Source organism: Aureococcus anophagefferens (genome assembly GCF_000186865.1).
Source record: "Aureococcus anophagefferens unplaced genomic scaffold AURANscaffold_6, whole genome shotgun sequence".
NCBI classification, from domain to species: Eukaryota; class Pelagophyceae; order Pelagomonadales; family Pelagomonadaceae; genus Aureococcus; species Aureococcus anophagefferens.
Genome location: NW_008705566.1, coordinates 1,836,619 through 1,861,687, shown reverse-complemented (window position 1 = coordinate 1,861,687; position 25,069 = coordinate 1,836,619). Strand labels below are relative to the sequence as shown.

Here is a 25,069-nt window from a genome sequence, read left to right as displayed (position 1 = left end):
CGACGCGCTCACGTCGGAGAAGGCGGCGTTCGAGCTCCAGCGCTTCGTCGTCCGCGACAGCGCGCGGGACCTCAACGCGCTGGCGACGTCCGCCCAGTCCCAGGCGCCGGCGCCGACCATGCCCGCGCAGATCGCCGAGGAGCCCGCCGTCGCCGAGGCCGCCGCGGAGCCCCGCGAGCCGCCGAGCGACGACGAGTCGCTGGAGCTCGGCCCCGTGACGTTCCGCACCTTCGAGCGCCTGAGCGCGCCGACGAAGCCCGCCGAGAAGGTCAGGCCCGCCGACGTGTCGGAACCGGCGGCGGACGACGACGACGACGAGGACCTCGGGCCCGTGACGTTCGGCTGCTTCTCGAAGATCCACACGTCGGAGACGTTCCGCGCGAACAAGGCGTCGCAGGAGCGCATCGCCGCGGAGCTCGTGGCGCAGCGGGACGCGCGCGCGAGGGCGGACGAGCTCGCGGCGCATTTCGGCGACTGGGAGGACAGCGACGGCGACGGGGAGGACGCGGAGCCCGTGCGCTTCGAGCACTTCCGGCGGCTGTCCGCGCGGGCGCGCGCGTCCATGGACGCCAAGGCCGCGGCGCTGGCCCGCGAGGCCGCGGAGGCCGAGGAGCGGCGGAAGCGCGACGCGGCGCTCGCCGCGCACTTCGGGGACTGGGAGGACTCGGACGACGAGTCGTCCCTCGCCGAGCCCGTGACCTTCGCGACGTTCCAGTCGCTGTCGACGCGGGAGCTGGTCGGCACGAGCGACGTGTCGAAGCCCGCGGCGGACGCGTGCCGCGTGTCGCTGCTGCTCGCGCGGCGCGCGGCGGACCGCGCCGACGAGGAGACCGCCGCGCGCGACGCGAGCCGGCGGCTCTCCGTGGCGGCGGCCGAGGCCGCGCGCGTCGCCGACTTCCTGCGCCTGAAGCAGGAGCGCGACGAGGACCTGGACCGCGTCGCGGCGAACGAGGCGGCCCTCGACGCGAAGCGCGCGCTCCGCGCGGCGCCGGCGGCGCCGCCGGACGCGCGGGGGTCCATGGTCGCCCAGGCGCCGGCGATCAACGACCTCGACGACGGCTGGCGGCGCTCCGACGCCGGCGACGACGACGACGGCGCGCCCTACGACGACGCGCGCGCGTCCATGGTCACGCAGGGGCGGCGCATGTCCGCCGCGGCCCTGGCGTCGCTCCAGCTCGCCGAGCGCTTCGCCAAGGAGGCCGCGGACGAGGAGGCGCGCGCGTCGAAGGTGCGCCGCGCGTCGCAGGCCGCGGAGCAGGCCGAGGCCCTGGCGCGGCTGCGGGCCGAGCGGGCCGCCGCGGCGGCGCGCGAGGCCGCGGCGGCGGCGGCGGCCGCGGACCCGACGAACCGCCGCATCTCGCGCGCCGCGGCCGAGGCCGCGCGCGTCGCCGAGCTCGTCCACCGGCGCCGGGAGGAGGTCGAGAGCGCCAAGGCCGCGGCCGCCGAGGCCGCGCGCGTCTTCGAGATGTTGGACCGGGCCGCGGAGGACGACGAGCGGCGGCGCGCCGAGGAGTCGCGGCGCGCCGCGGACGCGCTGTCGACGCGGCTCGGGTCGCCCGCGCCGAAGCCGCCGGGCAAGAAGAAGTCGCCGGCGACGGAGAAGAAGTCGCGCTGGGGCGGCCAGCCCGTCGAGGCCGCGGGCCCCGCCAAGTCGAAGCGGGTGTTGGCCGCGGAGAAGGGCAAGCGCGACCGCGAGCGCGCGCGCGAGCTGAAGCGCGTCGCGATCGCGAAACGGAAGGCGGACCACCTCGCGGCCGCGAAGCGCCGCGAGGACATGGCGCGGCGCGCGGAGCGGGACCGCCAGGCCGCCGCGGAGCTCGCGGCGAAGAAGAAGGCGGAGATCGTCGAGAAGGAGCGCGCCAAGGCGGCCGCGGCGAAGAAGAAGGCGGACGACCAGCGCGCGGCGGCGCGCGCGGCGGCCGAGGCGGAGAGCGCGCGCGTCTTTTCCGCGGCCATCGTCGCCAAGGCCTTCGCCGCCGCCGCCGCGGACCGCGTCACGCTGCTGGAGGCGTCGCCCGAGGCCGCGCTGGACCGCGAGCGGCGCCGGTGGCGCGAGGCGCGCGCGCACGCGGCCGACGGCGCGGTCGCGGCGGCCCACCGCGCGGCGCGGGCCGCCGCGGCCGCGCTCGAGGCCGTCGCCGCGCGGCGCGTGCCGCTGTTGGACGGCGACTTCGACCTCCTCGACGGGTTCCCGGGGGCGGGCGGCGCGGACGCGGCGCTGGCGGCGTTCGCCGAGGATTTGGGCGGCCCGGCCAAGGACTACGTGCTCCCGTCGATCACGAAGCACGGCGACCTCATGGTCGTCGGCGCGCGGCACCGGCCGCCGCGGGGGTTTCGCGTGCGCTGCGACAAGGACGCGGCGCTGGTCTACGCGTATTTGGACGCGGCGGCGCGCGACTACCCGCGGCCCGCGACGTACCGGCGGCCCAAGCCCAAGCCCGAGTGGGACGACAGCATGGTGCCGACGCCCATCGGCCGCTGGGACCCGGACCACGCGGGCGAGCTGAGCCCGAAGCGGTCGCCGCAGCGGCCGCCGCGCGCGCGGCCGAGCCGGTCCGCGACGCCGCGCGCCGCGAAGCAGGCGGCGGCGGCGGACCACGCCGCGGCGCCGGAGGAATTGGACGCGCGGCCCAAGTCCGCGAACCCGCGGGCGGCGTCGCAGCAGCCCCGCGCGCCGTCGCCGCGGAAGCCGCGGTCCGCGGGCGCCGCGCGGCCGCCGCCGGGCGGCGTCGGGTCCCCGAAGAAGCACCGGCCGCCCTGGGACGGCCGCTTCGTCGTCGACGACGCCGCCGCGGCCAAGTACGGCGTCGCCCACTTCACGCCCGAGCGGCCGGCCCGCGGCGGCCCGGGCGCCGACTCGCCGCGCGTCCGCAACGTGCACACGGCCCCGGCCAAGGCCGGCGCGCACTCCGCGGACCTCCTCGAGTCGTTCCCCTTCGCCGCGCCGCGGCCGCACCCGAGCATCCCGGCCGCGCCGCCCATGCCCGCGCCCTACTACGTGAGGACCTACCAGTAAGGAACCATTCGGCGTGCGGCCCGGTCCGTTACGTAGCAGCTACCGCTCGCTCGGCTTCACCCAGCGCTTCTTCGGCGCGGCCTCCGCGGGCGCGGCCTCCGCGGGCGCGGCCTCCGCGGGCTCGGCGACGAGCTCCGCGCCGCCGGTGGCGGCGCTCCCGTCGAGCATGGCGACGAACGCGTCGGCCTCGTCGCCGGTGATCAGGCGCGGCTTCTCCGGGTCGTCGTCCTCGTAGATGTTTTCGGGTACCGGCACCGAAGAGGCGGCCGTCGGGCGACGGAGGGCCGCCGCGGGCCGGGCGACCAGCGCCGTCGAGCCGTGCGCGAGCGCGCCGACGAAGCAGAGGAAGCGCCGCATTGTTGTGCGGCGTGTTAATGCAGCTTTGAAGTGCTGCGGATGGCGGATCGCGGCGAAATCAGCGGCGACGCGGAGATCCTCTGCTTCGTGGCGCCGAGCTCGCTGCGCTCGCCTGCGCAGGCGAGATGATGCAACACGGCTGCTCCATTGCCTGCTCCTCCGTTGGATGCAGTCGCGTTTTAGCGGGCAGCCCCCGAACCGCGCCTGGATGCGCGCGTACGCCTGCGCTGTCGCGGCGCTGCTCGCGTGCGCCGCGGCGGAGCGGCCGCAGACGGCCAAGGAGCGGTCGACGAAGGAGCGGACGAAGAGCATCACCGACCGGGAAAAGGCCCGCCACGGCCTCTACACGCAGGACGTCCAGCGCCACACCGCGTCCCACGGCGCGGACCGGAAGCACGCGCACCAGGTCAAGTTCGACGGCAAGGGCAAGCGGAACAAGTTCCAGCGGAAAGACCGGAAGCTGCGCGAGGACAAGAAGAACGCGGCGCACGACAGAAAGGCGCGGAAGCACCAGCGCGACCGGCGCTACCGCCTCGACCTGTGAGGTTAAACTGGCCGCCGTTAGACGCGCGGTTCGGGCGGGGCCGGTGCGCCCGGCGCGCCTACTTCGTCGCCCTGAACTCGGCGACGAGGTCGGCGACGACGCCGCGGACGGCGGGTCGGAGGCCCGCGGTCTCGGACTTGATGTGCGAGGTGATGAGCGCGGACGCGTCGTTGGGCGTGAGGGAGTCGACCTCGAGGGCGTACTCGAGGGCGTCGCCCTCGTCGATGACGTCGCCGGAGACGTCGGGGAAGGCGACGGAGCCCTTGGCCACGGAGCCCTTGTCGTCGAGCGCGAACTCCCAGTCGAGTTTGAACGACGCGTCGAAGACCCACTTCTTCTTCCCCCGGGCCTGGGCCGTCGACGCGTCGCCCTTGAAGTCGGAGAACTTCTTGACCGTGAGGAAGCAGGGCACGGACACGGCGCCGACTTGGCGGTCGGGGAGGTCGACCATGAAGTCCGCGAACTTGTCCTCGAGCCACGCCTTGGCCCACTTCGTGTGGTCCTTGGACTCGAAGGTGCCGGCCTGGTTCCAGGACGACTCGCCGGCCTTGGTGGCCATGGACACGGGCGCCTCGACCTTCTTCGGCGCGATGTCGCCGATCAGGGCCTTGGCCTCGTCGCTGAGCTCGTTGTTGAAGAACGTCGTCTTCCGGCCCTGGCTGTCGATCTTGTAGCCGCGCATGTCGGACTTGCCGCCGGCCGCCGGCGCGGCGCTCTTGGTCTTGTCGCCGATGGGCGCGGGCTTGACGAAGGCCTCGATCTTCGGCGCGACGTCGACCTTCTTCTTCGGCTTGAGCTTGAACTTCTCCTGCGCGGCCTTGCACTTTACGACGGACGCGGGCCAGACCTTGCTGTCGGGCTCGAGCTTCGCGCCGGCCTCGTAGGCCTTGAGCGCGCCGGCGAAGTCCTCCGTCTTCTCCTTGGCCTGGCCCAGGCGGTACCAGCCCTTGGCGTACGCGCCGTCGAGCTCCGTCGCCGTCGACGCGTCCTTCGCCGCGTCGTCGAACTTGCCCAGCGTGAGCCGCACGGCGCTCCGATTGCTGTAGAGGGGCGCGTCGGGCAGCGTCTCGATGGCCTTCGTGTAGAGCGCCTCGCAGACGGGCATGTCCTTGCGCGCGAAGGCCTTGCGCGCGCGGTCCTTGATCTCGGCGACGAGCGACGCCTTCGACTCGGGGTCCGACGGCTTCTGGCCGAGGACGTCCTGATGCGCGCCGCCAAACGGCGAGTTCATCATGGTGCCGGCGGCGAGTCTTCGAGGCTTGGATGCGCAGCGACGGATGTCGACTTCGACGGCGAAGCCGCTGATCAGACAGCTCGCGCCTCGGCGACCGCGATGTTGATGGACGACTCGTGACATGAGCCTCAGCGTAACGGTTGAGTTTCGGGGCTTCCGAGCAGTGGCCGCCCGAGCTTCTCCGCCAGACTCCCGCCGCGCACCACACCACCGACGGTGCAAGCGACGGATTTACTAGGCCCTCTTCGGGCTACAACTTGGGGTCGACGTCGCGCGAACGCGGGAGGGGGGTTGGACAGCTATGTGGGGGGAAATGGGGCGCGGACGACGCTGCGGGGGGTACAGCGGAGCGAGCAGAGCGCGCGCTCGGTGCCGCCTCGGTGTTCTACCAGAACTTCATGCTGTCGGGGATGAAGCCCGTCGTCGTGTCCTTGACGGCCGTGCCGCCCGGGACGGCGCCGACCGCCGAGTCGACGCCGCCCGCCACCTTGCCGAGGCCATCCTTGGCCATGCCCGAGCCCGGGACCATGTTGACGCCGTCGCTGAGCGCGCCCGTGCCCTTGCCGAGCGCGTCCTTCCCCATGCTCGCGCCCGGGACCATGTTGACGCCCTCGTTCAGCTTGCCCATGCCCTGGTCGACGCCGCCCGTGAGGCCGCCCGAGAGCTGGCCGACGCCGCCCTGGAGCTGGCCGACGCCGCCGCCGACCATGCCCGCGCCCGGGATGCCCATCGACGCGAGCTTGTCGCGTTCCTCCTTGAGCTTCAGCACGAGCGCCTTGAGGGCGTCCTTGTCGAGGGCGTCGAGGTCCTCGGGCACCTCCGTGAGGGGCTCGCCGCCGGGCATGCCCGGGATCTTGCCGTCCATGCCGGGGACGGACGTCGGGATGGTGCCGTCCGCGCCCGGGACGGCGGCGATGCCGCCCTTGACCTGGTCCATGCCAGGCACCTTTCCGACGCCGTCGCCGACGGCGCCCATGCCCTTGTTCATGTTGTCCTGGGCCATCTGGGCGCCCGGGATCATGTTGACGCCCTCGCCGAGCTTGCCCATACCCTGGTCGAGCCCACCGGACACGTGCTTCATGCCAGGCACATTGTCGTCGAGGGCGCCCGTCGTCTTGTCGACGAGGCCCGTGGCCGTGCTGAGGCCGGGCACGGAGCTGTTGACGGATTCCGGAATGAACTTGGACATAGTGTCAGCGGGCGACGACGAAAGGCGGAGCGGGCCGGGAGCGGATGAGTGGTGCGCAGAGGCAGCCCCGAGCTGTTCGCTAGATTTGGTTTTCAAGACTTAGTGCCAAAACCGCTTTTCGAGCTGATTGGCCCGACTCGGCAGCCCCAACTCGCGTTCGACGCGTTCGTCTCGTCAAGGCGAACGGCAGTTGGTCGGCCAAGCCCCCCGCGAACCACCATGAAGACGGTCGCCCGCCTCGTCCTCCTGCTCGTCGTCGGCGTCGCCGGGGCCCTGGACCTCGAGGCGCTCGTGGAGTCGCTCCTCGACAAGCTCAACGGCACCTCCGTGGGCCCCGTGATCGCGACCTGCCTCGGGGATTTAGGCGCCTTCGAGAGCCAGCTCAACGCGTCCGTGGCCGCCATCGAGGCCGGCTCCGCCACCCAGGCCCTCGACGGCCTGTACCTGTCGACGCGCGCGCTCGCGCGCGCCGTCGACGACTGCGACGTCCCCCTGGCCGTCGACTACCTGGAGAAGGGCGCCAACGCGCTGGGCTTCAACGCGACGGCCCACTACGCCGGCGAGGCGCTCACGACCCTCGTCTTCGGCCTCAACGTCACCGAGGACGTGCTCCGGATCCTCGACGACGCCGCGAACGGCGCCGGGTCGGACGCGGGCGCGGCGCTCGGTGATCTGATCCTCGCCCTCGAGGGGTCCTTCAGCTGCGACGGCAAGACGGGAACGGCGCTCGAGGCCTGCGTCCTCTTCGAGGGCCTGCTCGGCGGCGCGAAGATCTTCCTCCAGGACCAGGCCGCGTGCGAGGGCGTCCTCGAGGACGCCGTCGGCGACGTCGCCCGGGCGGTCTCGCGCCTCTCCGAGGGCGACGGCGCGGGCGTCTTCAATGCGACGGTGGCGGCGCTGGCGGACCTCGGGCGCGCCGCGGACGCCTGCGGCCTGCCGGACGTCGCCGCGCTGCTCCAGCAGGAGACGGGCGAGTTGAGGGCGGCGAACGTCACCGTCACCGACGCGCCGGGCGTCCTGCTCAACGTGACCGTCGAGGGCCTGGACGTGTCCGGCGACGTGGCCGCCATCGCGGCGGCCGCGGCCGCGGACGACTCCAAGGCCGCGGGCCTCGCCTGCGCGAAGCTCGCCCTGTCGTTGCGTTCCGCGGGCTGCGACTCCAAGGCCTGCGGCCTCTTCGAAGCCCTGCTCGACGCCTTCGCCATCGTCGGGTCCGACGCGTCCGGCGACTGCGCCGCGGACCTCGGCGACGCCGAGACCCTCTTCGTCCAGGGCGCGGCGGCGCTCACGGCGGGCGACGTCGAGGCGGGGCTCTTCGACTTTTCCGTGGCGCTGCGGGACGTCGGCGGCGCGGCGCGCGCGTGCCAGCTCGACGCGCTCGCGGATTTGATCGCCGCCGAGGCCGTGAAGCTCGGCGCCGCGAACGTCACGGCGGCGCCCGTCCACATCCTCGTCGACGGGCTCGACGTCGCGGACGCGGTCTACGACGCGGCCAAGGCGCTCGTCGCCGAGGACTGGGCCGCCGCGGGCGCCGCGCTCGGCGACCTGGTGGCGGCGCTCGACGCCTTCCACTGCGGCGACGACAAGGCGTGCCTCGTCGTCGAAAACTTGATCGCGGCGCTGGCGGTCGTCTCCGCGGACGTCGGCGGCGCGTGCGCGGCGGATCTCGAGACGACGTGGTCCGACCTCTCGGGCGCGCTGGCGAGCTTCGAGGGCGGCGACGCCGCGGCGGGCGTCGCGAACCTGAGCGTTTCGCTGACGTCGCTCGCGACGGCGCTGGGCAACGACTGCGGCCTCGAGCGCGTCGCGGCGCTCGTCGAATCCGAGGCCGCGGCGCTCGGCGCGGCGAACGTCACCGCGGCCGGGTCCGCCGTGGCCGTTTTGGTCAAGGGCGTCGACGTCGCGAGCGAGATCGCCGTCGTCGCCGCCGCGGCGTCGAAGGGCGACGCGGCGACGGCGGGCAAGGAGCTCGGGGCGCTGCTCGAGACGCTCGGCGTCGCGGCGTGCGACACGGCCGTCTGCGAGATCGTCAACGCCATCGTCAGCGTCTTCGAGGACGTCACGCAGGACGTCAGCGGCTGCAGCGGCGACTTCGGGGACGCGGCGGCGGACCTCGCGACCTTCGCCGCGGACCTCGGGGGCGGCGACGTCGAAGCGGCGCTCGCGCCGCTGAGCCGGTCCTTGAAGGACATGGGCGCGGGCCTGAAGGACTGCGGCGTGCCCGAGGTCGCGGACGCCCTGGGCCAGTGCGCGGACCAGCTCGGCCTGGCGTCCGTCGGCGCCGACGCGGCGCTCGTCGCGTCGGTGCTCGTCGCCGGCGAGGACGTGCTCGACGAGTTCGGCGACGCGGGCCTCGCGCTGTCCAACGGGTCCTACGCGACGGCGGGCGCGAGTCTGGCGCGGGGGTTGAAGGACATCCTCGCGTGGAACGCGACGAACGGCTGCGCCAGCGCGGCGTGCCTTTTGCTCGAGGGCGCGATGGCCGCGCTCGGCGCGCTCGAGGGCGACTTCGCGGCCTGCGAGGCGGACCTGGACGCGGCGTGGACGGCGCTGGACGCCGGCTTCGAGTCCCTGGCGACGCACGCGGCCTTCAGCGACGCGTCGAACGGGGTGCTGAAGAACGACACGGTCCTCTGGAACCAGCCTGCCCAAGTCGCGGGCGCGCCGTCGGACCTGCTCTCGCGGAAGAACTGCGAGGTCTTCAAGGATCAGGCCGCCTGCGACATCGCGGCGAAGAACCTGCGGCACCAGCGCCTCTACGCGGAGCTCTACCGCCGGCGCCACGGGAATGCGACGGCGGAGCTCTCGTCGTGGTGGCCGTCGTGGGACGACATCACGGAGGACTTCGACCAGCTGGTGGCCCACGTCGAGGAGGACGTCGACCGCGTCTGGAGCGACCTCGTCGACGACCTCGAGTACCTCGTCGGCGACGACGTCGCCATGGCGGCGATCAAGGACGTCGCGGCGGCGCTCTCCGCGCTGTCTTCCGCGATCACGGATTGCCACGCGGAGGAGATCGCCCAAGTCCTCTCGAAGCTCGCGGCGATCTTGGGCGCGCCCGCGGGCATTGGTTGGCTCGACGAGGGCTTCAAGATCGTCGTCGACGCCGCGGAGGTGAGCAACGACGTCTACGACGCGCTCCTCTTCGTCAAGCAGGACGACTACTTCATGGCGGGCTACGAGATCGCCAAGCTCGCGGTCGTCCTCGTCGCCTAGGTTTTAGTAACAAAAGACCATGCGCGCTAGATCGGCGACGACCTTGCGGGGCGTGAGGCCCGTGCCGTTCGGCGCGAGCGTCGGCGGCGGCGCGTCGCACTTCTCGAACGCGGACTCGTCGAGCGTGCCCGCGAGGTCGAGGACGTAGCGTCGGCCGGCGTCGTTGGTGGCATCCAGGGCCTCGTAGACGCGGCCGATGTCGCGCACGGGGACGACGTCGACGTCGGGGTAGATCTTCTCCCGCGCGCAGAGGTCGACGACCTCCTGCGTCGCCGGTATGCCGCCGATGGTCGACGACACGACGGAGCAGGTCTTGCGGAGCTTGCCCGCGATCATCGACGCCGCAAAGGCCGCGTTGACGCCGAGGATGACGAGCTTGCCGTCGTCCTTGACGAGCGCGCGGTACTTGGCCCAGTCGTGCTCCGCGGGGACCGTGTCGAGGACGAGGTCGAGCGTGCGCGCGGCCGCGGCCGTCGCCGCGGCGTCCTCGGAGTTGAGGAAGCTCGTCGCGCCGGAGTCCTTCGCGAGGCGCGCCTTCGCGTCGCCGCGCGAGATCGCGACGACGTCGCAGCCGAGGGCCCTCGCGAGCTTGACGCCCATGACGCCGAGGCCGCCGAGGCCGACGACGCCGACCCTCGTCCCTCCGCCCGCGCCGTAGCGCTTGAGCGGGTCGTACATGGTCACGCCCGCGCAGAAAACGGGCCCCGCGCACTCCAGCGGGTAGTCCTTCGGAATGCGGATGGCGAAGCGCTCGTCGACGACCATGCGGTTCGTGTAGCCGCCGTAGGTCCGCGCGGTCGCCGGCACGCACCGCGCCCGCCCGGACGTGTCCTCGCCGCCGTAGGTGCCCACGCGCTTCCGGCACAGGTTCTCCCGGCCCTCCTCGCACGCCGCGCACTCGAGGCAGCTGTCGACGAGGCAGCCCACGCCGACGGGGTCGCCGACGGACACGCCGCGGACGTCCGCGCCGACGGCGACGGCGATCCCCGCGAGCTCGTGGCCGGGGACGCACGGGTAGCGCGTCTTGATGGGCAGGTGGTCCGCCGCCGTGTGGAGGTCCGTATGGCAGATGCCGCAGTACTTCATGTCGATCTCGATGTCCCGGGGCCCGAGCGCGCGCCGCCGGAGCCGCATCGGCTTGAAGTCGCAGGTCGCGTCGTTGCACGCCATGCAGAGCACCTATGAAGATAGATCAGAAAACTTACAAAACACACCGCATCGCACCTCGAGGGGCTCCTCCTCTGACGATGGTCCATTGCCTGGCATGTTTGGGCGGGGTAGGTGCAACATCGTCACCTCGAGCTTCAACTTGTTGCCGTCTCGAGGCTGGTTGGCGATTGAGAGAGCCAGCGTCCGCTTGTGATCATGTCTACCTGGGTGCGCGCGCCGCGTCCGCGAAATGCAGCGGTCTTTCGTCGCGCGTCGCAGCGCTCACCGCGCGCGCGCCATCGCTGGCAACGAGAGCCGGCTCCGACGCCCGACGGCCCGCGCGACGCCCTCAGAACACGAGAGACCGCCGTCTGGCAAACCGACGCCACCGTAGGCCGACGCCGAGGATGAAGCCGCCCAGCCCGCGCCCGTGCCCGAGATGGGCGCGCTCGGCCTCGGCGACGCGCCGGGGAGCCCCGGCCCCGAGAAGCCGAAGATCGCGCTGACGTCGGCCAAGGCCGAGGAGCCCGTCGTCGAAGCCGCGTGCGACGCGTCCTGGTCCGCCGCCGACGTCGTCAAGGCCCTCTGCGACGCCCTCGTCGCCACGGGCAAGCTGCGCGCGACGCCGGCCTTCATCCGCACGGACCGCGAGGCGAAACTCGTCAAGATCTTCGAGAAGGCGAAGCTCGACGGCGCGAAGCTCGCGTCCTTCGGCAACGCGCGCGAGCTCGAGATCGTCATCCGCAACGCGACCCAGGGCGAGGGCTGGGTCGACGACGTCCAAAAGGCCATGAAGACCTTCCTGCCCGCGGACGTGCAGCGCGCCAAGGTCGCGAACGCCGAGTCCGAGGAGGCGAAGAAGGTCAAGGCGGCCTACCGCGAGCGCGCGGCGGCGGGCGGCGGCCGCCCGGGCGAGCGGCCCGACGGCGACCGCCCCGCCGACGACGCCTTCGCGTCCTTCGGCGGCCGCTCCGGCGGCGGCGGCGGCGACCGCGCGTGCTACAACTGCGGCCAGACGGGCCACATCAGCCGCGACTGCCCGAACCCGCCGAGCGGCCAGAGCGCCGACCGCGACGCGGCCTTCGCGTCCTTCGGCGGCCGCTCCGGCGGCGGCGGCGACCGGGCCTGCTACAACTGCGGGCAGACGGGCCACATCAGCCGCGACTGCCCGAACGGGCCCGGTGGCGGCCGCGACGACGCCTTCGCGTCCTTCGGCGGCGGCGGCGGCGGCATGGGCGGCGGCGACCGCGCCTGCTACAACTGCGGCGAGATGGGCCACATCTCCCGCGACTGCCCCAACGGCGGCGGCGGCGGCCGCTACTAGGCGCTCCCTCCGGGCCGACGCGCGCAAGCCGGCCGCGTGCCCGAGACCAAGAACCGCCCGGGCGCGAGCCCCCCCGGGTCCCACCCCTCGCTTCTGTCCCCCCCTTCTATCGACACGTCTATCGACGCATATTCCGACCTAGCTCGCTACTGGCTCTTGAGCTTCGCGACCTCGTGCTCGAGCAGGGCGACGCGGTCCCGGAGCTGCTGGACCTCGTCGTCGCCGTCGCCCGCGGCCGCGTCCGAGTCTCGTCGCGGCGGGTCCGAGTCTCGTCGCGGCCTGCGCGGCGTCTCCTTGCCCACGGCCGCGCGCGCGAGGCGCACGGCCTCGTCCGCGGCCTCGCGGAGCGCCGACGACTTCCACGCCGCGAGGGAGATGATCCCCGCGAGCACGCCGGACGTCACCGCGGCGCCGATGAAGACGCCGACGGTCACGGCCGTGCCGTACGTCTTGAGCCGCTGGTTCAGCGACGCGCCCGGCAGCTTCATGGCCGTCGACGCGTCCCCGGCCAGCTTCTTCGTCGCCTCCCGCACGCTCTCGACCATCTTGTCGGCGCTCTGCTCGAGCGGGCTCTTCGTCGAGGACCGGAGGAGGGTCGCCATGTTGTTGCGTTTTTGGAGCGGATCGAGGGCGCGCGGGCGCGGTTCGGCGCGGCGGCGCGAGGGCGCGAGGACGGCGCGGGCGAGGGCGCGCGGGCGCGGTCCGGCGCGGCGATGCGAGGGCGCGAGGACGGCGCGGGCGCCGACTGCCGGCGTCTATTGCCTTGACGCGTCTCTAAACGTAGGGGGCCCGGGGAGGGACCGCGGGAGTCGGAGTTTTCAGAGGCTCGGCCTCAGGCTCAGCCTCGGCGTCTATTGCCACACGCTTGACGCTTGAGAGCCGCGGATTGAAGCTTCAATGAACGTTCTTGAAGCGCTTAAACACAGCTATGGCAGACCTCCCAAGAACGAGAACACACAGCACCCCCTTCCTTTAGTCGAAGTAGATGCGGCGCTTCGTGCGTACGGGGCTCCGGCAGAGGGGGCACTCGGCGATGTCCGCGGCGCACGCCTCGCAGACGCAGAGGTGGCCGCAGGAGAAGGCGACCTGGCGCGAGTCCTCGAGGCAGACGACGCACTCCGTCAGGTCCGTGGCCTGGACGCGGCTCGCCCGCCGCGCGATCTCCCGCGCGACCTTGCGCGTGAGCTCCGGCAGGAGCTCGTCGACGACCTCGAGCGCGTCGTTCGGCAGCGCGCGCGGGTCGAGCTCGCGGAGCGCCGCGAGGGCCTCCAAGCTCCGCGCCGCCTTGCGCGCGGGCGTCGCCGGTGACGCGGCGCCCGGCGGGTCCCGGACGATTTGCACGTCGCGCCGCGCGCCGGTCCTCGCGGCGGGCGCCGGGTCGCGCGCGTCCCGCACGTCGCGGACGAGCCGCCGCGCCTCGTCGAGGAGCGCCGCGGCCGCGGCCGGCGGGTCCCGCGCGCCCCGCTTCGGCGACCGGAGCGCGTCGATCTCGCGGTCCAGCGCCTCGAGGTAGCGGCCGCGCGCGTCGTCGCGGAGGTCCCACGCGCGGTCGCGCCGCGGACGGTGCGACCGCCAGTTCGCGGCCAGGACGCCTAGAAAGGGCGCCGCGACGGCCGCGAAGCCGAGGGGCGACGGCACGCAGGTCGCCACCCCAAAGGCCAGCGCCGCTTTGGCCGCGGCCGCGACCGCGACCGCGCGGCCGACGAGGCCGTCGACGGCGCGCCGCGCGGACCCCCGGGCGCCGTCGTAGGCGCGCCGCGCGGCGGCCTGAGTGCCGCCGACGGCGCGCGCCGCGGCGGCCCGGGCCGCCGACAGCGCCGCGGCCGCGCGTCTGACGGCGCCGCGGCCCGCGGCGGCCGCGCCCGCGGCCGCGCTCCGGGACCACGTCGCCAGGAACTTTTCGACGCGCCGCCGCTCCTCGCCCATGTCCCTGGCGTACCACGAGCGCGGCGGCAGCGCTTCCGACGGGAGGCCGCAGTGCGCGACGAGCGCCTCTAACACCGCCGCGTCGCCGTCGGCCGCCGCGGCCTTGGCCGCGATGGCGAGCGCCGGCGCCGGCGGCGCCGCCGTCCCGCACAGGATCTTCAGCAGCTTCGCGTGGCCCGCGGACGCCGCCAGGACGACCGGCACCCGGCCGTGCGCGTCCGCCTCGAGGACGTCGGCCCCGGCGGCGAGCGCCTTCGCGATGACGCTCAAATCCGGCGCGTTTCCGGCGCACTCCGACCGCAGCACGCGCCCCGCGCGCGCGCCGGCGACGCGCGCCCCGAAGGCCATGGTGCCGTCGACGTCGTCGACCAAGGCGCGGACGTCCGCCATGAAATCCGGCCGCCGGCCGCCGCCGTCCAGAATCGCCGCGACGACCATGACGCGCCCCAGGGCGAGGCGCGCCGCGTCGGCGCCGCCCCGCAGGCTCTCCCTCAACTCGACCTTGGCCTGCGGGAAGTGGTTCCGGTCGCCGAGCGCGCAGGCCAAGGCGAGCCGCGCGTCCGCGTCGTACGCGTCGCCGTCGACGGCGCCGCGGTCCTCGGCGAAGGCCGCCTCGAGGGCCGCCCAGTAGGACTCGTCCACCAGGCCGCCGCAGAGCTCGCTGTCGCGCAGCTCCCGCGTGTTGCAGACGACGACCTGCGTCCGGTTCGCGATGCCGGCCTCGTCGATGGTCTGCGAGCCGCGGACCCGCGGCCGCGGCCGCTCCTTGGCCGCGCCCCGCGGGCCGAAGAAGAAGTAGGCCGGCAGGATGCCCGCCGCCGCCGCGCGCCGCGTCTGCAGCCGCGACGCGTCGTGCTTCGCGACGGCGTCGAAGACGCGGCCCACGCTGCTCGAGCCGGCCTCGGACCGCAGCCAGAGCACGTCGGCCTCGTCGTGCAGGTTCTGCACGCTGTAGACCCGCTCGTAGACGTCGTCCTCGGAGCTGGCCGCCGCCGCCAGGGCGACGACCGGCAAGAGGAACATCGTCTTCTTGCCGGCGCGCTTTTGGGGTGCAAAGTGCAGTGCACTTGTAGCACTGAAAGCGCATGGCTGCTGGATAGACGGCCGGGCGGCGCCGCTAGTTGGGGCGAGTTCGAACGCGATGGCTGCCCTCGAGGCGCGCACCCCCGAGCGCCGCACGGAGGAGGAGCGGAAGTGGTTCGAGGGCGTGTTGGTCAAAGCCATCGGCGACGGCGAGGAGATCGTCGGCGCCGCTCTTGGAATGATTAACAACAAGATGTGTTGGGAAAAAGTCGCGGCGGCGAAAGCCCGTTTCGACTCACTTTTCGACGACCAGAATCGCCAAGCCTCGATGTTGAGCTGTCTGGTCCTGCTTCGGTCGATGGCGCGCGCGACGTCAGTCGAGTGGGCCGACGGGTCCTCCGACAATGAGTGGCTCAGAAATGTGGCACAGCAACCTGAGCTGACGTCAAAATTCATAGAGAAGTTCCCGGACGATGTGAGATCTCATCCTCCGAGTGTGGCTGGGAGGATGCTCCTCTTCCTCGAAAACCTTCTCTGCCACATCTACGAACTAACGCTCAGTGTATACAAGGAGGAGCGCCGCGGCGGCGACATCTGGCTGCGGCGGCGGCAGTGGCGTGTTCGTCATTCGGTGAGCACTGATGGCAGTAAGGTGGCGCTGCACGAGGCGCCGGACATGCGGTCGAATATCGTGGGCTGGTGTCTAGTGGGCGAAGTTATCGAAGCAGCGAAGGAACACGATGGGTGGATCTTGATTGAGCCCCGCCGGTTCACCGCGCCCAGCGATTTTACTAGTAGACCAATCAATGAACCGATTTGGAGTTGGAAGATTGGTGGCTTCTGCCCCATTAGCCTTACGGTGCGACCCGATCCCGCGGACCCAAGTCTAGACCAACCGATCATTCCGATTCCCTTGCTCGAGCGCGTGAGCCGCGAGAACGAGCGCGCCCTCGAGGTCATGGACGCCTTCCACAAGGCCGACCCCGAGGATTGGCAGAAGCAGATCATCGATAACACGGGCGATCCCTACCGCGGCGCGCCGTTCGACTACGAGAGCCTGGCTTCGTTCATCTTCCGCAAGGCTCAGCTCCACAGCTACCAGGAGGAAGATCACGCCCGCGATCTGAGCCTGACGTTCGATCCCGACATCGTGATCACCGCCCTCGGCCATGAGGTCCGGGGCCGAAGCGCCGCGGTGTTGTGGATCCGGAACGAGACAACCTTATTGCGCGGCATCCATCCGGAGCACGCGGACACGCCCGATCTTCGCGGGGAGCCGAACCGCGTCGTCTTCATCGGCGAGCGGACCAGCGATCGCTTTGTCCGTTGGTACCACCAGATGGTCCACGGGAGGTCCGGGCTACCTGCTGAAAGAGTGGAACATCACGGACGCCGATGGCGCGAGCGAGCCTGAGTGGGAGACAAAGGAGGACGAAGTCAGCGACGGCGACGAGCCTGCGGCGAGCGAGCAGCCCTTCGGGGAGGAGGAGATCTCGACCGCCGAGCTATACGCGCAAATGTTTGGCGACGGCGACGAGCCTGCGGATAGCGACGTCGCCGAGGCTGCGGATAGCGAGCAGTCCCTCGGGGAGGAGGAGGTCGCCGAGCTACACGCGCGCATGCGGCGCCTAAAAACGGGTTGTTGAACTTAATTCCGCTGGGCTGCCGCGCGATGCGGCATGCTGCCTTCGTGCTGCTTCTGCTGCACTCGGTGGCCTGGTGCGGTCCGCGCGAGGAGATCGTCGCGGCCCACGGCCGCGGCGAGGCGCGGCGCGTTGCACAACTCGCCGAGGCGGCGCTGGCATCCCGCGGGGAAGACGGAGTGCGGCCGAGCCTGGCCCACTACCTCGGCTGGGCGCACCACGCCCTCGGCGACGTGGCCGCGGCCGCCGAGGCCTTTCTCGGCGCCGTGAGGCGGGACCCGGGCGAGGCGCGGTCCTGGCTCCACCTCGGCGACTGCCTGTCGGCCAAGTACGACGCCGCGGGCGCGGCGTTGGCGCTCGGCAACGCGCGCGACGCCGCGGCGGCGGCGGGCGACGCGGCGACGGCGCGCGACGCGCGCGCGAAGCTCGTCAAGACCAAGGCCTGGATCTGCGACTGGGCGCGCTTCGACGACGACGTCGCGCGCGTCGCGCGCGAGGCCGCGCGGAGCGCCAACACGTCCGCGCCGAGCGTCGAGGCGCTGGGCGTCGCCCAGGTCGCGGCGCTCCTGCCGCCGGCGACGCTCCGCGACCTGAGCCGCGCCCAGGCCTTCGCCGCGGCGCCGGCGGCGTCCCGGACGGTCGCGCCGCGACGGAAACACCGCGACGCGATCCGCGTCGGCTTCGTGTCCGCGGATTTCGGCGTCCACCCCGTCTCCGCGTCGCTCCGCGGCGCGCTCCTCGCGCTGGACGCGCGCGACGACGTCGAGGTCTACTGCTTCGCCCTCGCGACGACGGACTCGTGGTGGCGGCGCAACGCGAGCGGCGCGCTGGGCGCGCGCTTCGTCGACGTCGAAGGGTCGTCGCCGGCCGAGGCCGCGGCGCTCTTCCTCGAGCGCGGCCTCGACGTCGTCCTGGACCTCCACGGCCACACGCTCGGCAGCGGGCTGCCCCTCCTCGGCGACCCGGCCCTCGCCCGCGTGCTGAAGCTGAGCTTTTTGGGCTGGCCGCAGACGACGGGCGCGGACTTCGTCGACGGCCTCGTCGCCGACGGCGCGGCCGCGCGCGTCGAGGCGGCGGGCGACGAGTTTCTGGAGCCGCTGCTCGTCCTCGGCGGCGCGACGAGCTACCTGCCCGCGGACCACGCGAACCTCGTCGGCTCCTGCCGCCAACGGCCGCGCGCGACGGCCGCGGACGTTGGCGTCGCGTCACACGCGCCCTTCTCCTTCGGCGTCGTGTCCAACTTCCAGAAGATGGACCCGGACATCTTCACGGTCTGGGCGAACGCGCTGCGCCGGAGCGACGGCGACGCCGTCCTGCGGCTCCTGCGCTACAAGCTCCACGTCCACGCGGTCCCCTTGCTGAAAGCGGAGCTCGCGGCGCGCGGCGTGCACCCGTCGCGGCTCGAGGCCCTGGACCTCCAGCCCTGGATCGACCACCACTGGACCAAGTCCCAGTTCGACGTCGTTCTGGACACGACCGCGAAGACGGGCCACACCGTCGTCCAGGACGCGCTCTGGGCGGGCGCGCCCGTCGTGTCGCTCGCGGGGAGCCGCATGGAGGCGCGCTACGGCGCGTCGGCGCTGCGCGCCGCGCGCCTCGAGGGCCTGACGGAGGCGTTTAGCTTGAAGGACTACGAGGACCTCGCCGACGGGCTCCGCGCGCGGCCGCGCGCGCGGGCCGCGCTCCGCAAAGCGCAGGACGCGCGGCTCCGGAAAGCGCCGCTCTTCGACACGGAGCGCTGGGCGGCCCACTTCGCCGCGGCGCTCGCGGCGAACGTCGAGGCCTTTGGCGCGGCCGGGCGGCGCCACGTCGTCGCGCCGGACACGCGCGCGGACCGCGCGTTCCCGCTCCGCGACGTCGAACCCGACGACGGCGGCGTCGTGCTCCTCCACGTGGGCGGCCGCGCGCGGAAGCCGGGCTGGCGCATCGTCGACGTCGCGCCGGGGCCCCACGTCGACGTCGTCGCGCCCATGCACGCGCTGAAAGGGTTCGGGAACGGCTCCGTCGCCGCGCTCTACGCGTCGCACGTGCTCGAGCACGCGACGCTCGGCGCGCGGGGCAGCCCGCTCGCGGCGACGCTCGCGGAGTGGCACCGTGTCTTGAAGCCGGGCGGCGCGCTGCTGCTGGCCGTGCCGGACCTGGGCGCGCTGGCGGCGTTCTTCGCGGCGGGCGACCTCTCACTGGAGGAGAAGGCCGCGCTGACGCGCGTGCTCTTCGGCGGGCAGAGTCACGACGCGGACTACCACCACGTCGCCTTCGACTTCGACCTGCTCGCGGCGACGCTCAACGGCGCGGGCTTCTGCGGCGTGACGCGCGTCGCGTCCTTCGGCCTCTTCGCGGACTCGTCGGCCGCCACGTTCCGGGGCGAGCCCGCGTCGCTCAACGTCGCCGGGACGGCCTGCGGCAAGGACGGGCCGCAGGTCCACGTGGACCTGCCGAGCATAACGTACGTGCGTTAGAGCCCCCGGGACCCGTAGCCGCGGCGCCGCGCGGTCTCGAACTGGTCCTCGAGCTTCGCGAGGACGTCGCTCCGCGCGGCGTCGCCGGCGGGCGCCGCGGCGACCTTGTGCTTCTTCGCGCCCATGAGGGCGAGGAACTTGTCGCTCCGCGCGGCGTCGCCGAGCGCGCCCGCGGCGGCGCCCCAGCGCTCGAGGTTCGACGACTCGCGGTCCCGGTCCGCCTCGCTCGCGCCGGGTCGGTCGCGCTTCGCGCCGCCCCAGAGCCGCTTCCGCTTGTCGTCGCCCGAGAGCTTCGGCTTCGCCGCGGCGCCGGGCGCGCGGACGACGTAGGTGCGCGTGCTCCTGCCGAAGCAGAGCGACGCGCCGGGCGCGACCGTCGTCCGCCGCCGCGGCGCGAGCGGCTCCGGCGCGCCGTCGACGTACGTGCCCTGCGCGCTCCCGAGGTCCTCGATCCAGACGGACCCGTCGGCCTGCCGCTCGAGCCGCGCGTGCCGCCGCGAGCAGCTCGCGTGCTCCAGCGGGATCTCGCAGGCGTCGGCGTCGCGGCCCAGCGTGTAGGTGGAGAGTCCCGATAGGTCGATGGTGTCGATGACGGCCTTGTCCTTATAGACCTCGAGGTAGTGGGAGCCCCGCTTCTGCGGCACTCGAGGTGGCGCGGGAGGCGACGCGGGAGGAGGCGCGCCTCGGTCGAAGCGGCTCATGCTGCGCTTCTGGTGGCTGTGGATGTTGAATCGGCGAGGTAAACAAAGTTTTGTTGCTGCCGAGCTTCGGGGGCAGCCTTTGTCGTTGGCACACACACGCGCGCCTCAGCAACTGTCTTTTCCGATGGCGGCCCTCTGCGCCCGCTGCCCTCCTTGCATCCAGAGCAGCAGCAGCGGCGCGCCGCCGAGCAAGGAGGACCTGAGCCACCGCCTCGCGGCGCTCCAGCTCACGATAGACGACTACAAGGAGGGCCGGGCGTCGAGCGCCTACCCGCGCACCTGGGTCGTCGCGCGGCGGCCGGACCCGGCCCGCGAGTTCACGGTCCTGACCCTCAACCTGGAGGCGGACAGCGCCAAGGACGTGTCGAAGCTCGCGGGCCAGCGCGCGCCGCGGTGCAAACCCGGCGAGGACTCGTCGGGCTGCGAGCAGGCCGTCGCCGCCGCGCTGCGGCGGGACCCCGACGTCATCTGCCTCCAGGAGATGCAGCGCTGCCGGCGCGAGTACTGCGACTGGTGCGCCCTGGGACACTGCCGCTTCAACCACGCGCACAAAGTTCACGAACTGCTGACGAAGGCCGGGTTCGGCGGCGAGTACAAGCGCGACGGCAAGCAGCTCACCGTGGGCGTCTACTACAAGCTGGCCGCGTTCCGGCGCATCCACGTGGGCTTCGTCACCTTCGACAAGCCCCAGTACGTGGCCGGCGTTTCGCGCGCGGCCGAGAGCCAGAAGGGCGCGATCCTCGCGCTGCTCCGCCACGCCGCGAGCGATCTGCCGGTCCTCGTCGCGTCCGTCCACCTCGACGTGCCCATGAGCAACGGCGTGCCCTGCACGCAGCAGCAGGTCGCGGGGCTGAAGCAATTGCGGAAAAAGATGGAGGAGATGCTCACGCATCCGAAGAACGCGAGCCAGGGCACGACGCTCGACACGCCCGTCGTCGCCGCGGGCGACTTCAACACGCTCGCCTACAAATCCTGGGACCCGCGCATCGCGCCGCCCGACGCCTACGTCGAGATGACGCGCACGAACGCGCGCGCGTGCGGCGGGAGAGGGCTCTTGTTCAAGTCGGCCTACGCGGCCGTGCAGGGCGCCGAGCCGCCGTACACGTCCGTCGCGCCGGACTTCACGCACGCCATCGACTACCTCTTCTTCACGCCGCGCCAGCTCGCGCCGTCGGCCGTGCTGGCCGTCGTCGAGGACCGCGCGAACCTGCCGGCCGCGCCCTGGCCCTCGGACCACCTGCCCCTGGTGGCCAAGTTCGAGCTCCGCGACGCGCCGGACCCGACGACGCCGCCCTCCGCGACGGCCTGCCGCTTCGGCGACGCCTGCATCTTCTATGCCAAGGGCAAGTGCCGCAACTTCCACCCGCCGCGGAAGCACCCGCTCCGCGAGTGGCGCGCGAACCGGCCCCAGGGCGCGTAGTGGGTTCTTAGACGTCGTGTTGATCTCCCTCGCCTAGTCTGCTGGTTGTGCACTCGTGCACCTCGGCCGCCGGGCCGCCGTCGACCGGCGGCCGGGCGAGCCTCGGGCGAGGCGGCGGGCCGTCGCGCGGACCCCCGCCACGACGTCGAGCTGGCTCGAGAGGCAAGCGAAATGGCTGCCGCCACCGTGGCTCGTTTCTCTGGCGCCCTCCGGGGCGCGTCGGCCGGCGCGCGCTCGTCCCTGCGACGAAGCGCCCCGGCCGCCACCCGGGCCCTGAGCGACGACGCGGGGCGCGTCTACGGGGGTCGTGCGCGCTCGGCGTCCCCAATCGCCACAAACGCGTCCACGGACGCCCGCGCGCGCGCGCGCGCCCCCCGGACGCGCGATGTCGACCGCGCCGCCCCCCCGCAGTCAAGGACCAGGACCGCATCTTCACGAACCTCTACGGCGAGGAGGACTGGCGCCTGGGGGACGCGAAGAAGCGCGGCGACTGGCACATGACCAAGGACATCATGTGGATGGGCCCGGACTGGATCGTCCAGGAGATGAAGGACAGCGGCCTGCGGGGCCGCGGCGGCGCGGGGTTCCCGAGCGGCCTGAAGTGGAGCTTCATGCCCAAGGCCTCGGACGGCCGGCCGAGCTTCCTCGTCATCAACGCCGACGAGTCCGAGCCCGGCACGTGCAAGGACCGCGAGATCATGCGCAAGGATCCCCACAAGCTCGTCGAGGGCTGCCTCCTCGCGGGCTACGCGATGCGCGCGCGCGCGTGCTACATCTACATCCGCGGCGAGTACTTCAACGAGGCCATGGTCATGGACGAGGCGATCCACGAGGCCTACACGGCGGGCCTCATCGGCAAGAACGCGTGCGGGTCCGGCTACGACTTCGACATGTACCTGCACCGCGGCGCGGGCGCCTACGTCTGCGGCGAGGAGACGGCCTTGATCGAGTCCCTCGAGGGCAAGCAGGGCAAGCCGCGGCTCAAGCCGCCGTTCCCGGCGAACGTCGGCGTCTTCGGCTGCCCGACGACGGTGACGAACGTCGAGACCATCGCCGTCGCGCCGACGATCCTCCGCCGCGGCGCGTCCTGGTTCACGGGCTTCGGGCGCAAGAACAACGCGGGCACGAAGCTCTTCGCGATCAGCGGCCACGTGAACAACCCCATCGTCGTCGAGGAGGAGATGTCGATCCCCTTCCGCGAGCTCATCGACAAGCACTGCGGCGGCGTCCGCGGCGGCTGGAACAAGCTCCAGGCCGTCATCCCCGGCGGGTCGTCCGTGCCCGTGCTGCCCATCGAGGAGTGCGAGGAGGCGCTCATGGACTTCGACGACCTCAAGGCGCGCGGGTCCGGCCTGGGCACGGCCGCGGTCACCGTCATGGACGACACCGTCGACATGATCGCGGCGATCCGGCGCCTCGCACACTTCTACCGCCACGAGTCCTGCGGCCAGTGCACGCCCTGCCGCGAGGGCACGGGCTGGCTCGAGACGATATTGGAGCGCATGGAGGTCGGCGACGCGGACGTCCGCGAGATCGGCATGCTCGACGAGATCTCGCGCCAGATCGAGGGCCACACGATCTGCGCGCTCGGCGACGCCGCGGCCTGGCCCGTCCAGGGCCTGATCCGCCGCTTCCAGCCCGTCATCGAGGAGCGCATCGCCGACCCCCAGGGCTTCGACTTCGAGGCCCACTTCCAGCACGCGTGGAGCGGCGAGAAGTTCAAGAACGCGGAGTGGACCAAGGAGTTCGGCGGCGGCAAGGACCAGGAGGTCGACCCGGGCGCCCACACGAACATCATCCGCCCCCTCCTCGAGAACTGAGGCGGGGCATCACGTCCTCCCTTCCCCCCCGTTCGCCTTTTAAGCTCGCGACCTTTACTCTAGCCGACGGCGCGCCGCGGCCTCCGGGGAGCATGACTTTTATTAGCCGCCGGCGCGGCCCCGCGGCCGCTGCCCGCCGTAGGCCGCGGGGTCGAGCGCGTGGGCCGGCTGCGTCGACAGCTCCCGGGACAGGTCCGGCACGGCGGGCTCGTCGTTGCGCTCGAAGACGCAGACGTGGAGCTCGCAGTGGATCGAGTTGAGGAGCGGCCGGAGCGTCGGGAAGCGCTCGACCTCGCGGAGCGTGTCCGGGTTGCCGCAGAAGTGGAGGTCGTGCATCATCTGGGGGAGGAACTTGGCGCGGAACGGGTTCGCGGCGTCCGTGGGCTGGATGTCCTCGACGACGAGCACGCCGCGCGGCGCGAGGCGCGGGAACCAGAAGAACACCGTGTCGACCATCTGCGACGCGATGTGCGAGCCGTCGTCGACGACGACCTTGAGCGGCGGCGCGTCCGGCCGCCGCATGTGCGTCGTCCACGTCGCCTCGAGGAAGTCGAACCACGACGCGTCGCCGCAGTGGAGCCGCTTCGCCGCGCGCAGCGACCCGTAGCGCGGGTTCGTCTTCGCGAAGTTGCCCCAGGCCTTGGGCCACTCCGTCCAGTAGCCGTCGACCTTGCCGTCGCCGGGCGGCAGGCACGACACCTCGAGGGAGTGCGCCTCCGCGTTGGGCAGGAACTCCATGAACGCGTCGAAGCCGTGGCCGTTGAAGTAGCCGATCTCGAGGAACTGGAACCGCGGCGCGTCGGCCCGGGGCATCCACCGGTCGTAGATCGTGTCGTAGAAGTGGCCGAAGACCTTGCACTTGTCGTTCTGCGAGCCCGCGTACTGGAAGTCGCGCTTCGCGAGGTTCGCGCGGCCCTTGATCTTGTCCGTGTTCGTCTTGCGCGCGACGTCGTAGAAGCTCGGCGACCGGTCCAAAGCCTGGAGGCGGCGCGTGCCGTTGCGCGCGCCGCGCTGCGCGCGGGCCGTCGCGGCGAGGAGCACGAGGAGCAGGCAGCGGATCATGGTGGTGGCGAAGGCCGGCGGCGCGGGCGCGCGCTGGCAACTGCGGATACCATCGGTCGGGGCCATCGGGAACCTCAGTTTTTGGCGAGGTTTGCCACACCTCGATGCTGCCTCTCACGGGCTTCTGATTGATCGACAGGCGATGGCCAGCGTCGGAGAGCTCGACGAGCCCCTGATGGCCAGCGTCGGAGAGCTCGACGAGCCCCTGCTCCTGGACTCGGAAGAGACGGAGCACGACGATGAGTCGTCGACGGCCTTCGGCGCGGCCCTGGGCATGATCAAGTGCGCCATCGGCGCCGGCACCTTCGCCCTGCCCTTCGCCTTCCACGAGGCGGGCGTGGGCCTCGCCGCCGTGTGCACGCTGGCGCTCGGCGCTTTGAGTGTCTACACCATCGTGTTGCTGGAGCGGGCCGAGCGCGCCGTGGCGCCCGCGGGCGCGAACCTGAGCTACCCGGCCGTCGCCGCGCGCGCGTTCCCGGGCGCGGTCGTCGGCGGCGTCAACGCGGCCGAGGCCGCGTGCCTCGCGGGCGTCGTCTGCACGTGCTTCGGCGTCTGCGCGGCCTACGTCGACTTCTGCGCCGGCGTGCTGCCGCCCATCGTGAGCCGCTACGTCGGCGGCACCGCGGGCGCGCCGGTCTTCGCGGCCGCCATCTCGCCCATCGTCTTCCTCCTCGCGCTCATCGACTCCGCGAAGACGCTGAGCTTCACGTCCATGCTCGGCAACGTCGCCGTCGCCGCGGGCATTTTCGGGGTCGTCGGCGGCGGCGCGGGCAAGCGCGAGGCCGGCGTGGGGCCGCTCGCGAAGCCCGCGGGCGTCCCCTCGTTCTTTGGCTCGACGGTCTTCCTCTTCGCGATCCACATCGTCGTGCTGCCCATCGCCCACGGCATGCGGCCGAAGCGCCCCGCGGCCAAGGCGCCGACGACGACCTTCGCGACCGCGGCCTGCTGGGCCTTCGCCGTCATCGCGTTCGTCAACGCGGTCTTCG

General features: G+C 72.4%; 7 protein-coding genes across 7 annotated transcripts in view; 4 read left to right on the top strand and 3 right to left on the bottom strand.

Moving 5' to 3' along the window:
* Positions 1-3,917, top strand: part of AURANDRAFT_63193 (hypothetical protein) — a gene marked incomplete at both ends in the record, with an annotated part of 4,500 nt that extends 583 nt beyond the window's left edge. The window contains 2 exons of the mRNA XM_009037537.1: positions 104-2,998; positions 3,564-3,917. Of these exons, the coding sequence (XP_009035785.1) occupies positions 104-2,998; positions 3,564-3,917 (3,249 nt within the window). The remainder of the gene's footprint in view (positions 1-103; positions 2,999-3,563) is intronic.
* Positions 3,916-5,215, bottom strand: AURANDRAFT_37098 (expressed protein; the record flags this gene model as incomplete). Its single annotated transcript, XM_009037356.1, has 1 exon — positions 3,916-5,215. A coding segment is annotated over one exon (1,281 nt), but the record flags the coding sequence as incomplete, so codon positions are not given.
* A 1,344-nt stretch (positions 5,216-6,559) lies between these two features.
* On the top strand, positions 6,560-9,556 carry AURANDRAFT_63192 (expressed protein; the record flags this gene model as incomplete). Its single annotated transcript, XM_009037538.1, has 1 exon — positions 6,560-9,556. One exon carries the CDS (start codon positions 6,560-6,562, stop codon positions 9,554-9,556), a length of 2,997 nt encoding a protein of 998 aa, XP_009035786.1.
* A 135-nt stretch (positions 9,557-9,691) lies between these two features.
* Positions 9,692-10,696, bottom strand: AURANDRAFT_3430 (hypothetical protein; the record flags this gene model as incomplete). Its single annotated transcript, XM_009037118.1, has 1 exon — positions 9,692-10,696. A coding segment is annotated over one exon (1,005 nt), but the record flags the coding sequence as incomplete, so codon positions are not given.
* Positions 10,697-11,690: 994 nt separating this feature from the next.
* On the top strand, positions 11,691-12,020 carry AURANDRAFT_17617 (hypothetical protein; the record flags this gene model as incomplete). The annotated part of the gene is made up of 1 exon (XM_009037539.1): positions 11,691-12,020. A coding segment is annotated over one exon (330 nt), but the record flags the coding sequence as incomplete, so codon positions are not given.
* Positions 12,021-13,001: 981 nt separating this feature from the next.
* AURANDRAFT_63190 (hypothetical protein) lies at positions 13,002-14,978 on the bottom strand (the record flags this gene model as incomplete). The annotated part of the gene is made up of 1 exon (XM_009037355.1): positions 13,002-14,978. One exon carries the CDS (start codon positions 14,976-14,978, stop codon positions 13,002-13,004), a length of 1,977 nt encoding a protein of 658 aa, XP_009035603.1.
* Positions 14,979-21,611: 6,633 nt separating this feature from the next.
* Positions 21,612-23,021, top strand: nuo1 (hypothetical protein; the record flags this gene model as incomplete). The annotated part of the gene is made up of 1 exon (XM_009037540.1): positions 21,612-23,021. A coding segment is annotated over one exon (1,410 nt), but the record flags the coding sequence as incomplete, so codon positions are not given.
* Positions 23,022-25,069: the final 2,048 nt, after the last annotated feature.